The sequence below is a fragment of the Pecten maximus genome, chromosome 19 (assembly GCF_902652985.1).
Source record: "Pecten maximus chromosome 19, xPecMax1.1, whole genome shotgun sequence".
In the NCBI taxonomy this organism is placed as follows: Eukaryota; Metazoa; Mollusca; class Bivalvia; order Pectinida; family Pectinidae; genus Pecten; species Pecten maximus.
In genome coordinates this window covers 9,658,035-9,671,251 of record NC_047033.1, presented here as the reverse complement: position 1 = coordinate 9,671,251, position 13,217 = coordinate 9,658,035, and the positions used below count along the sequence as shown (strand labels likewise).

Sequence of the window (13,217 nt, the reverse complement as noted above, 5' to 3'; positions counted from 1 at the left end):
CTGAAGACACTGTTAGATATTCTGTTAATTACATTTTTTATCAACGAAAAACCTTCCCCGTATGCTAACTAGGACTACAGCGATCATTTGTAAACAAAAAAAGTAGTTCCCCCTGTCCAGGTGCTGACATATATGTCGGGCTTTCTGATTGGTCAATTATTTTGGTATTTTCTAATCATTAATTTGATTGGTCAAATCAGCAAAAGTGATATTTTTCACTAGTGAAAAATATCACTTTTATAGAATGAATAATTTTTGATATTTCACTGGTAAAAATGTAATAAATCATATTTTTTATAAAATAACCATAAACTCACAGAAAAAAAATCCACAAAGGGAAGTAACTCGCATTCTACAGAATCTCAAAATTGTTTAAATGCTTTCTTCTGGATAACATATCCCCCCTTCTAAATAATAATCCACAGAAGGGAATATATTTCAAATTTCAGAATTTCAAAATAAATTGTACATGTTTTACAAAGGGGAGTAACTCTTACTATTAAGAATCCCTACAAAGGGAAGTAACTCTTACTATTAAGAATCCCTAAGTGGTACAAATGTTCTACCAAAGCTGTATTGTATAGTTCCTGTATCAGTGCTGTATTTTCCCCAGGCACCAAGGGGGATAATCACACAGGTTGCATTGTCCTCGGATCCGAATTGTAGTGCTTGATCAGTAACACGACTGGCAGCCTCCTGGGGGTTAGTACAGCTACAGGTAATGTCCACAACTTCCTGGTCACTCAGGACAAAACTGACCCCATCACTGACCAGTGCTAGAAAGGCATCCCGACCATGGTCAAGCTAGGGGAGATAAATAATTTTGAATAAAGCATTAATTTTTTCTTGAAATATTTATATTTCTGCCTCACTTACATAAAAAACTTTTATGGTGTAAACTGATGCATTGAAATTTTGAAATATCTAATAATGAAGTACAACTGGAATTACTCTATGTTGACGATATCTGTAAAATATGCCATCAATCAATTAAGCATTTAATTCTTATATAATGATATTATTCAATAATACTTGATTAATTTCTTTTAAATGATAAATCATCAATAAAGTTTTATCATTTACCTTTATGAATATATAAATTTCTACAATTCACTTAATTAAACTTCTTCATTAAATTTTACTAAAGTCAAATTGAATTAAATCTTCATCTTCTAAAAGCTAAAAATAGAAAACTTGATTACAAATTCTGACAAACCTTTTTCGTTTTTATTTCCGGATGTTCTGTGACACCATATTTTTTCAAGGGGAGATTACCAATACATCTCGTCATACTAAGGTTTCCGTTGACTTTGGGCGTCCCTAGACTGTTAGGCGTGATGACACCACCACGAGCTTGAATTCGTTTTCTCTCTCCTATATTATCAGGATTGTGATCCTGAGTGAGAGCTATAGCTTTACCTCCCCGACAAAGGAGAGCTCGCGTGTCCCCGACATGGCCTATCGTCAGTTCCGTACTATGTTGTAACACACACACAGTAGCAGTACTTCCTGCACTGAACTGTTCATCATCTACAACATTTAATAACATCTTTAATTGAATTTTGTACAATCACTTTTCTACTAAAGTTCCATATATATTTTCCATCATGATACTATTTAATAACTTCTGCATCATCGGATTCTTTAAAATCAGTGTCATCAACTATCTTATGTTGTCCTCGGGGACCTGAGAATTTGTCACAGTCTGACTTTGTGTCCAGGGACCTGAGAATTTGTTACAGTGTGACTTTGTCCACAGGGACCTGAGAATTTGTTACAGTATAACTTTGTCCACAGGGACCTGAGAATTTGTTACAGTATGACTTTGTCCTCAGGGACCTGAGAATTTGTTACAGTATAACTTTGTCCACAGGGACCTGAGAATTTATTACAGTATAACTTTGTCCACAGGGACCTGAGAATTTATTACAGTATAACTTTGTCCACAGGGACCTGAGAATTTATTACAGTATAACTTTGTCCACAGGGACCTGAGAATTTGTTACAGTATGACTTTGTCCTCAGGGACCTGATAATTTATTACAGTATAACTTTGTCCACAGGGACCTGGGAATTTATTACAGTGTGACTTTGTCCACAGGGACCTGAGAATTTATTACAGTGTGACTTTGTCCTCAGGGACCTGAGAATTTGTTACAGTATAACTTTGTCCACAGGGACCTGAGAATTTATTACAGTGTGACTTTGTCCATAGGGACCTGAGAATTTATTACAGTGTGACTTTGTCCTCAGGGACCTGAGAATTTGTTACAGTATAACTTTGTCCACAGGGACCTGAGAATTTATTACAGTGTGACTTTGTCCACAGGGACCTGAGAATTTGTTACAGTATAACTTTGTCCACAGGGACCTGAGAATTTGTCACAGTATAACTTTGTCCACAGGGACCTGAGAATTTGTTACAGTGTTACTTTGTCCTCAGGGACCTGAGAATTTATTACAGTATAACTTTGTCCACAGGGACCTGAGAATTTGTTACAGTATAACTTTGTCCACAGGGACCTGAGAATTTATTACAGTATAACTTTGTCCACAGGGACCTGAGAATTTATTACAGTATAACTTTGTCCACAGGGACCTGAGAATGTGTTACAGTATGACTTTGTCCTTAGGGACCTGATAATTTATTACAGTATGACTTTGTCCACGGGGACTTGAGAATTTGTTACAGTATGATTTTGTGTCCAGGGACCTGAGAATTTGTTACAGTATGACAATGTCCACATGTCCCTGAGATTTTTTCCAGGTAAACCTGATATTGACCATATCATACCTGGTCAAATGGTGAAATTGCTAAAGTAGTCAAATATTTTATTACACTTTTGTTCATTAATTGAATATCAAAATCTTTTTTTGAAGCTAAAAGAATCAAAATAATGTTTACGTATAACCCCCCACCCCCAAAAATACATGTATCTTGACTCACAGTCCGTTATGTATTAACATAGAACTACCATGTAATATGGGCTGTGTGGGGAAACAATACAGCTCAACATTGACTCCACAGAACTCAATTTAGAAGGGGTGAAAAATGGGACAATAAACATATGATATACACAATGATGATTTAATAGTTAACATTGTACATTTGAAGGGAGATAACTCCCCTTTTCATTTGACTTAGAGTGTACAAATGTGAGGTCAGGGATTTAAGTGATCATTTTTGGCAGTATTCTGTTTCCTTTCACTCTGCTGACAGATTATTGTATGCCTTCCCTCAGCATTTCCTTCCAATATTCAAAGAACCACAGTTAAAATTCATAACCACCCTTTTCCACCTAATCCTAAACTACATTGTATTTAAACATGAAACTTGATGCAAACATACCCCTTTTTTGACTTATTCCAGGTTGCCATAGTTTCAAATAGAATCATTGTAAAATGACAACTAAAGGTCACCTAAATAATGTGGGTTTTTCTTCTTCTTTATCATCAATGTAAACCCTAGAGTCATATTGGGACAAAACAAAAAATGTATTTTAATAATACTTATGATAATGACTTACGGTTGGTAACTACATGTACAAGTATCAAAATGTCTACAACATACCTAGCCAGTACAATGTTAAATGCCTGGCAAGACTGTTGTTCAGATCTATAAATGACTGTCGTAGTACCACACTCTCATCTGGTTCCCGTGACAACCAGAAAGACAGGCTATCACTCATACAACTTTGAAGGTACTCCGACGCTAAGTCACCATTGTGTCCGTCAAATATCCCAAAGTACAAATACTCTGAGGATAATTTCTTTATGGCATAACGATCTTCGTTCCTGTTCCGACGACCAAGAAGGGATGCTGTTCCAATCTTTTCCAGTGGAATCTGGGGAATAAGCTTCCCTATAGAATGTCAATACAATTATTTTAGAGTCATAATGACTTTAAAGAGGCTTACCCGCAGACGGACCGGTAAACGGCACATCTCCGATCACTAAATAAACTTCAGTACACGTTTCTATGTGACAAAATTAGAGGCTTTCCGACTTTATTTCTTGAAAACAATTACAGAATATGTATTTAAAAAACGTTTTAAAACTCAACCTGAGAGGGAAATGTATGGAATATAACGGCAAATCTTCCTTGTAAATCGCCGCTGCCTTTGAAGTTATCACTGTGCGGCACTGTGCACGTGCTTGTTTCGTTGATGTGTCAATCAAATTAGACTTATTGCGGGTTGCGATTAAATAAATAATATTTAAAAATGAGGTTTTAATATCACTTTTCAGCGTTTTATAAGGAAAATAAAATGAAAAACTCAACAATTCCAACAATCTGTCATGTGTAAAAAATCTTTTTCTATTAGCCAATTTTTCTGATCTCTCTGCGGGCAAGCCTCTTGAACTTATATGGTTGCTTGGGGAAATTGATGCTAAAACTGAAATTTAGATGCACAGATGTAGGAATATACCAATTGTAATCCTTTCAAAATATGACGAATAAAAAGTTTTGTTTGATTTGTTGATTTTGATTCAAACCCTTAAACTATGAATAACATTTTATTACATATTATATGAATCAGAAATATAAAGGTAAATTTCATTGTTGTATCAATTATCAACTATAGCCTTCATCTTACTTAATATACATGTACAAATGTAATTATATTGAAAGTGTTATTTAATGCAGTTCTCTCCTCATACAATATAATGACAAAAGAATTTTGAATAAAATCATGTAATTTAATGTACTTACCTTCTTACAATGACAAAAAAAAATTTTAAGAGGAAAATGTAATCAAATGTACTTCCCTCCGTATAATGACAAAAGGATTTTGAATAGAATTATGTAATTTAATGTACTTACCTTCTTACAATGTCATAAAGATTTTTAATAGGAAAATATAATCAAATGTACTTCCCTTCTTAATATGGTTTTCAAAAGAAAAGATGTAGTTACCCCCGTAATGTACTTCCCTCGTACCTTACAATGACAAAACAATTTTGAATAGAAAAGTTAATTTGATGTACTGCACTTAATCGTTACGGATTACATTAAACAATTTTGTCTAGAAATGCAGTTTGATTTCACTAATTATATACTGCTAGAATAGGAGGTAGGCTACATAATATGGAATAAATCAAACAACAGATATAATGTAATGTTAATCATTCTTACCAGTTTGAATACTTTCTTTTATAAGAATGGGCATGCTGATACGATTATTCCAACTTCCAATGGTGTCAAAATTTATCCCAACTTGTTTTTTCCCTTTGTTTTCTGGGTCAGAGAGTACACCCATGAATCTGGTCGGAGCACGGACAGATGGACGAATATTTCTTGATATAAGTCTGAATTGTTTGCCCCCATGTTTATGACAACACTCTATTATACTGGAGTAAAGTCTAGGGTAACATCTTAACTGGTCTTTATTTTCTGAAAACCGGTTTTTATTTTGAAAGAGTTCTTGGTTTTTAATGAGTGAACAATACCACTGTTGCTGCTGAGATGTCTCCCTTGTGCTATTTTTATTCCCTTGAGGGGAAATTAAACCAGAATTACAAAATTGCCAGCCAGTATTTGAGACGAGTCTTGGGCCCTTATGTAACGTTGTGAGCATTGCCTTCATTGTCGGTGGCTAAATATTTCTGTGGCGGTGCATCTTTGAGCCAATTATTTTCTTAAAATCGTCTTTAAAAGGAATCAGTTTCTGCACATGTCGACCAGATGATGTTCGCACTTCATGTATACCCATCTGAAAAGAAATTAAGAACATTGGAATACATCATGTCTAAACCAAAAAATAATTTATGAAAACATACACTATGAATAGTACTGCAGTATACTTAGAACGAATATTCATACCCTGCCTACACTGCTCTCCAGCAGGAGACGACAACGACCATCTGTCAGAAATTGTCTGTCCATCCACAGCTACGTTATCGCAGCTACAGTATACTATGTTCACACATACAGAGTCCATGAACTAATTCCACGAACCTCAACATTTCATGAATTTGATGGTCCTAGAGAAAACACTGCTACACAGCTGTTAATGATTTGTAGCGGAAATGGACTGGGTCGATTGCAGACAGGAATTGAACCATGTTCTCCAGCGTGATAATCCATAGCTCTATATCTGCTGAGCCAAAGAAAGAAGCATGCTCAGTCAGCGGAGTGACAGATGCCGTAATTAACACTATGTACAAAAAGCTACTATTTATTCATTCATTTAACAGGGTTTTACGTCCGCTGTTACGGCCTTGCGGCATTTCAGCTGACGAGAACAGAGAGGAAATTGAGTAGAATGGGAATAGTATGGAGTGATAGAGTACTCCCCGTTTTCTTTAGATTACCAAAACTAGGCCTACAACCCTGTGGATGCCTCGGTAGCCGTGATCGCTAATGCGCGGACAGTCGTCAGTGGGTCATGCGTGAGCTTAAGACTACTCTCCCCCGGAACGCGAGTTCTAGATCTGGAAGGGGATGATGTCTGGTCCCCGTGATTTCGTGTACGCCGCACCCGTCCAAGACCCGATCCCCGTACCAGGAATATTGATATTATTTTTTTTCTCAACGACTTAATGAATAAATCTCATGTTTTTCTTATAAATCCTTGTTTATATTTGAAAAATCTGACATTTAAAATAAAATGGAAGTAATACCTACAACTTTAGTAATCATCGATTTACATTTTTCAGAGTGTGATTTTGTGTACGCCGCACTTAACCGTGAAAAGTTACGGTATTTGGCTGATTATTCGTAAACAAGGGTTTATTTTTATGATATTTTTGATTCCATACATCAAGTAAACCTAGTTGTTGATACAAATATAAGTTTTAATTACAAAAACTACTTATTTCATTTCAAATCTTGCCTTTTATGTGATCGCGGCGATGATCACTGGGTTTTTGTTTACGCCCAGTCCCGTACCAAGGGCAGACTACTCCTGATCCACCGCCCCGTGCTAAGACTACTGGTTTATGAGTAGCGTGTATTGTCTGTATACATATAACCAGATGCTCTATAGCATTTGATACATAATATGGCAACCTAGGTGTCTTATGAATGTAAATGTCTTTATCTAATATGTGTAGAACTTTCAGCCATCATATAAAGAATGTTACCGGGCTCTGCGACGAGGACGCAGTTCTACAAAGAATAAAAGTCATATATAAACATCTGGTATATGACAATACACGCTACTCATAAACCAGTAGTCTTAGCACGGGGCGGTGGATCAGGAGTAGTCTGTCCTTGGTACGGGACCGGGCATAAACAAAATACTCCCGTGATCATCGCCGCGATCTCAAAAAAGGCAAGATTTGAAATGAAATAAGTAGTTTTTGTAATTAAAACTTATATTTGTATCAACAACTAGGTTTACTTGATGTATGGACGCGAAAATATCATAAAAGTAAACCTTTATTTACGAATTAACAGCCAAAAACCGTAACTTTTCACGGTTGAGTGCGGCGTACACACAATCACACTCTGAAAAATGTAAATCGACGATTACTGAAGTTGTAGGCATAACTTTCATTCCAATTAAAATGTCAGATTTTTAAAATAATAATATGAATTTATTAGAAAAAACATGAGATTTATTCATTGAGCCGTTGTTGAGAAAAAAATTAATATGTATATTCCTGGTACGGGGATCGGGTCCAGGACCGGGTGCGGCGTACACGAAATCACGGGGACCATGATCAGACTGATGATGTCTGGGATCGAGACATCGTTGTTTCCCCACGGATTCCCTCCGTGGTTTCCAACATTCAAAACAATACTTGCTATACCCCCAGCATAAAATAAGACATTTCAAAAGACGCTTATCACAAACATAGACTACTATATGTTACCCGATTCGATGACACTTGACCTACAGTATCGTCTGCAGTTTGACATTCATCACTTGTTTTTGTAAACAACCGGATGTTGAAACGAAAACTCCGGCGCATTCGATGGAAAAAAGTGGCTACTGTAGTTGTTGTCTACTTTCTAAAAATAGCATACTAAAATTAAAGAGATTCCGTAATGTTTCTGCAGGAAAGAATTGCAGAATTTAGGGAAAGAGCTATAGCTATATAAGATGTAATGTAAACTTTATTTATTTAACAACAACTATTGCGAAAAATGTTATACCGGCCCTGATGGAAGGATTGGATGGAAGCGCGCGAGGGATCTTACTTTGGTGGAAAACCTGAGTACACGCGCGTACGGGGAAAACCCATGTCTGTTCACGTCCGATCACAGGGACACGTTACAATAATAATGTATGTATAAAATATATGGGGGGGGGGGGGGTCGATATGACCCCCCATATATTTTATACATACATTATTATTGTAACGTGTCCCTGTGGTCCGATCGGGGAATCGAACCCCGGGCGCCTAGATGGAAGACAATTAAGTGTGTTGCCACTGCCCACCTCTGGCCATCCTTAGCTGAGAGTCCTCCGTTAATCCATTTATGCTTTCTTATATACTTTATTTTATTTCTGCGAGCAGAGACCTATATTAATTTAGTATATAAGTCTCTGCTGCGAGGTACTACATTACATAAACAATAAAAACGCTCTAGATGGATTCGGAACCAGGGTTAAATTTTACAACTTATATAAATCTGTCTTCAGGAATAAAATTTCATTGGATTATGAACGAGACATGATGCTGCTAATTATATATTTGAGAAGAAACGTAATAAGTAATTAGATTAATTCGGAAAGGGTGAATGGGTCGAAGAATATGATATATTATCATAAAAAAGAAGATGAGAAAAAAAGACGACATGGTAACAAAAAAAAGTTCATTGGGACTGTTTACGAGATTTCAGCAGAGCAGGTAGAAATTGAGGGAGCTGTACTCCATCCTTAATCTAGCATGAAGGATTCGGCCTATCTTACTACCACAATAATGAAAAGGTGGAATTTTCCTATTAGATTCGTGAAGATGTCTTTTTAGTCTAGATAACGAAGGGTTACATTTTATCAAATCAGGTAAGGCTATTCCAACATGCAAAACATATTTCAGATACAGTTTTTGCCAGGTCTGGATCCATTTGGAAACTTAAAATAATACACGACTGTCAAAAATTTGCATTATTTCCATGACAAAAAGAACATGTATTTGATGTTGTGCCAAAAACGGTAGTATATATTATAATGATAATAATGATAATAATAAAAAATAAACTTTATTTACTGAGGATATAAAACCTGTTTAGCAAAGCTTATCTTCCACAGGGTCCTCTGTTAGTAAAATTGGTCGATAAAAGACAATTAAGATAGTATCACAGTAAATAGATAAACATGAAATAATAACCACTGTTACTATTAATTAAGACATAATTGTTAATCTTACTAAAAACAGCAAGTAATATCACAATTAATTCATATGACTGGAGATGTATGATTATGAACATGATGACAAAATGTATTTTATCATTGACTTAAAGAAATGTTTATTACTCGTAAATCGTTAGAAACTTGGACCAAGACACCTTTTATTGTCTGTCATGTCTTGTCTTACATGCACTTCGGACAAAGACTGACCGCTCGCGCGTCCGGTTATTTGTAAAGCGCGTGACATTTGGCATGTTCAAAAGTCACCGTTAGATTGACCTCTGGTCAGTCATATTTATGACGCGGATATGGAAGTTATGTTTACTAAAATATCAAGGGTTCTAATATGATAAAAGTGGTGTCCAGTTATTCGCCCTGGACTTTGATGTCCAGCGCTCGGACGTGTAATGCTGTGGCTTCAGAGAGACTCGCTGACATACAGTCTATGATACGCTACTGGACAAAACACGTTAATCTGACGGGCGGAATTCATCAGAATCCTTCATCTCAACGGGTGACAAAAGTGTTGCTGTGTTATTAGTATTATAATTAATTACTTTTTTATCCACTACTTCCACGTGTTGAGAACTTGAGATCAAATAGGTAAAAACACCAGTAACTGGCCAAGCGAAATACCTTATTTAAATTCAACAGAAGATGACCGATATGTCCAGTCTCGTAAAAAAGAGTCGAATGACCATTACCACAAGCCTGCGGGATTGACCGTTCTAGTCAGGGGACAACAGGTGTATTCGGCACAGCTAAGTAAAGGTATCGTATACATTTAAAAAAAAATCCGCTTTAATTAATTGCATGAATCAATATTTTATTAGTGTGTGTTTGATAACTACGATATATACTGTATTTATTGTGTGCGTATATTTAAGGAATGCAATTCATTTTTTTCAACATTCATGAGGTCATAACAACATTGGCTTCTGGACATATTTAATGAATCGCGTTAGAGAGCTCTTTTAAATATTTTTAATAAGCAGGTGTCTTGTGGAATAATTGTAATCGAAACATCTCTAAGAAGTTAAGCATGTAGAAAACGCAAGTGTTATAACTAGCAATTTTGGGAAAATAAGTCGAAATTTCGTGGTAAAAAAAATTACGTGGCACCAATATTCATATGATACAGTGGAAGTCTCTAATGCTGAAAAATTATATCCAGAGTAGACTGACATGCTTAGATATTCGATTTACCACACATATATATCATGTTTCAAAATAGACATTTCCATTTCAAAATATTTTATTGATGTAATGTAAACTTTATTTATTTTACAACAATTGCGAAACAAGTTATATTAACTTATATTAATCACGCTTGTTGGCCCGGATGGAAGCGCGCGAGGGGTCTTACTGTGGGAGGAACAGGAGTACCCGGGGAAAACCCACGTGGTCGGGCAGGTGACCCCATACCTTTTCACGTCCGAACGGGGAATCGAACCCCGGTCGCTCTAGGTGAAAGGCAAGTGTGTTGCCACTGTGCCGCCCGACCACCCATTTTATTGTTAAAGATATCAAACCCGTATAGAACAAGAGTTAAAACAAAGTCATCTGCTAACGAAACACGAATGTAAGAAGGTGCCTCACACCTGACCCGTACAGGAGCGTGAAGAGAACGTCTGCTGAATCTCACTACATGTGGACTAAGACCACAATTAGCTTCGCTATTTGTTTCATTGTAACATTAAAATTCATAATAAATTCCCAAAATTTCATATGCAACTTTCCATCTCACCTGGCCAAGACCAACATCTGAGAAGCAAAATATAAAAGTTTCAACCCAGCATGTATATGTGGGCATTTTTTGGAGATAGCTGTCAAAATGTGTCACCAACGTGGATTATATACATCCGGGTCAGGGGTAGAGGTCAAATCAAGACTCATCACACAGGATTCTGGAGCACATAATACATGATCAATATTATTATTTTACATCACCAAACCTAGATTGACATCTCTACTATAAATCCACATTAAATTCATCAACAAAAATCAAGTTCAAAGAGGCATTTGATTTGTTTTCCTGAAATACATACATTTTTGAGGGGACTTCGGGGCCTGAACCCGGAAGTACTTAATTGTGGTCTCAGTCCTATTAGATATCTATAGGACACTATTTTTGTCGGAAGAGGCAAATGATTGTGGATGCATGATGGTTCTATTGTAATTTTTATAACAATAATCGAAGTACATGGACATACATTGAGCCATATTATTATAGAAGACCAAGTGTTTTTATGTTGATACAATTATTAAGTGTTCAAAATATTTCTGAATTGATTAAGCTAGGAAAATTCCTTTATTTAGCGACAAAACAACGTAATAACGTCATCTAAGTATTTAATGTACGTACATGATCTATTGTGTACTGCCGTAATGACGGTATGTTCATTTTTATAATACATAGTAATACTAAAGTGTACGTATACATATATTTGTATATTAAGCGAAATGGACATGTACTTTTGTAAAATTGTGAATTGTGTCATACTATATTACATTGTATTGTTTTGTAATGTCTCTCTGATGTGTTGAAAAACACAAGGAAATAAATAATCTGAATCTGATTCTTCAATAAAGGGTCATATGAATCGAACATAAAATTCATTAGGCTTTCGAGATTTGTTTACGGTTGGAAAGATGCATTATGCAATCACAGTAAAGCCCTTTAAGATGAAGATGCCGTCATCATCTGTGCTTCTTGTTGGTGTAGACATATACAATGTATCTGAACTAAGCAGGGAGTTAGTGTATGTATAAATACAATGTAAATATAGCATTGTTTTCCAGTGAGTACACAATGTATTTATATTTGTATGAAGTAATGATGTAAATTTCAAATTGGTATTTCAGATAGGCTGTATATCGTCATGTTCTCCGGAAGTAGCCGTTTGATAATGGCGAATTTGGTGGTCTTGATGGGAACCCTTGTGACAAGTTCAGTGAGAAACAAACGCGATGGAATGTCACAAACATCGCCTCACCAAAACCGATGGCCAGATATGTCTTCCTCCTGGGGCGGTCAACATAGGGACGCTTTCGGAAGGTCTCAGTATACAAAGTACACCGTACCCGAATATATGCTACACCCTATTCCAAAACACAACAGAAAACAGCAAGGGAATACTGAAATGGGACCAGGAAGTCACAACCAGCCGTTTCATTTAGACGGTCCAGCGTCGCAGACAATGCACAATCAGAAATTTCCTTCTTCAAACAGGCATTTTACTGACGTAGGCGGAAGAAATTTATTCATTTCACCGTGGAATTCACCTTCTCAAAAATCAAACAAACCGTCGAATACAGCTAACATGATGAATAGGGTAAACTCTTGCCGACCATGTGCATGTGAAATGCCAACACGAAGTCGGGCAACACAGCAGTTACGTCACAGATTCAACGCAGCGGCAAGAAATCAGAGGTTCGGTTTTCAAATTAACAAACCAACAACCACGCCTTTGAAATTACGACCATCTTTGGTTCAACATATGCCGTTGTATTATGAAGTAGGGAATGATGCATTTGGCGTAAACGCAGAAACTAGTACACATAGTTCCGGTGAAGTGACCAGGTAGTCGATACAGAAAGCGTGATTATGGACATACATCGACCATCCTTGATTTTCCAGCAAAACTGTGGCATACAATAAGAAAAGTTCGAGGAGGTCGCTATATTCAGCTCCTCTGCAATCTTCAAAATAAATTCATCGCCATAGTATTTTCTTTCATCAGTAATGAATATTGATTATATTGATTGATGGAGATGTTTCCCCAATTATCAACGATAAACATTATTGTAAATTTGTTTTGATTTATGCAATTATTTCCTCATATCAATATCGTAAACCTGAGCTGAATGATGAAGTTATCTCCCCTTATCACTGATTGACGGAGTTATTTCCCT

At 36.3% G+C, this 13,217-nt stretch overlaps 1 protein-coding gene across 3 annotated transcripts; it reads right to left on the bottom strand.

Moving 5' to 3' along the window:
- Positions 1–283: 283 nt before the first annotated feature.
- On the bottom strand, positions 284–7,934 carry LOC117317793 (protein phosphatase 1K, mitochondrial-like). 3 transcript variants are annotated; one of them, XM_033872728.1, is made up of 5 exons: positions 7,842–7,934; positions 5,138–5,714; positions 3,572–3,862; positions 1,217–1,530; positions 284–804 (listed from the first exon to the last, which is right to left on the bottom strand). In XM_033872728.1, exons 2-5 carry the CDS (start codon positions 5,586–5,588, stop codon positions 535–537), a joined length of 1,326 nt encoding a protein of 441 aa, XP_033728619.1. In that variant the 5' UTR covers positions 5,589–5,714; positions 7,842–7,934; the 3' UTR covers positions 284–534. The 3 variants fall into 3 exon arrangements, with proteins under 3 accessions (XP_033728619.1, XP_033728618.1, XP_033728620.1); XM_033872727.1 differs by having other exon boundaries at positions 7,822–7,930; XM_033872729.1 differs by having other exon boundaries at positions 7,846–7,911.
- Between the last annotated feature and the right edge of the window lie 5,283 nt (positions 7,935–13,217).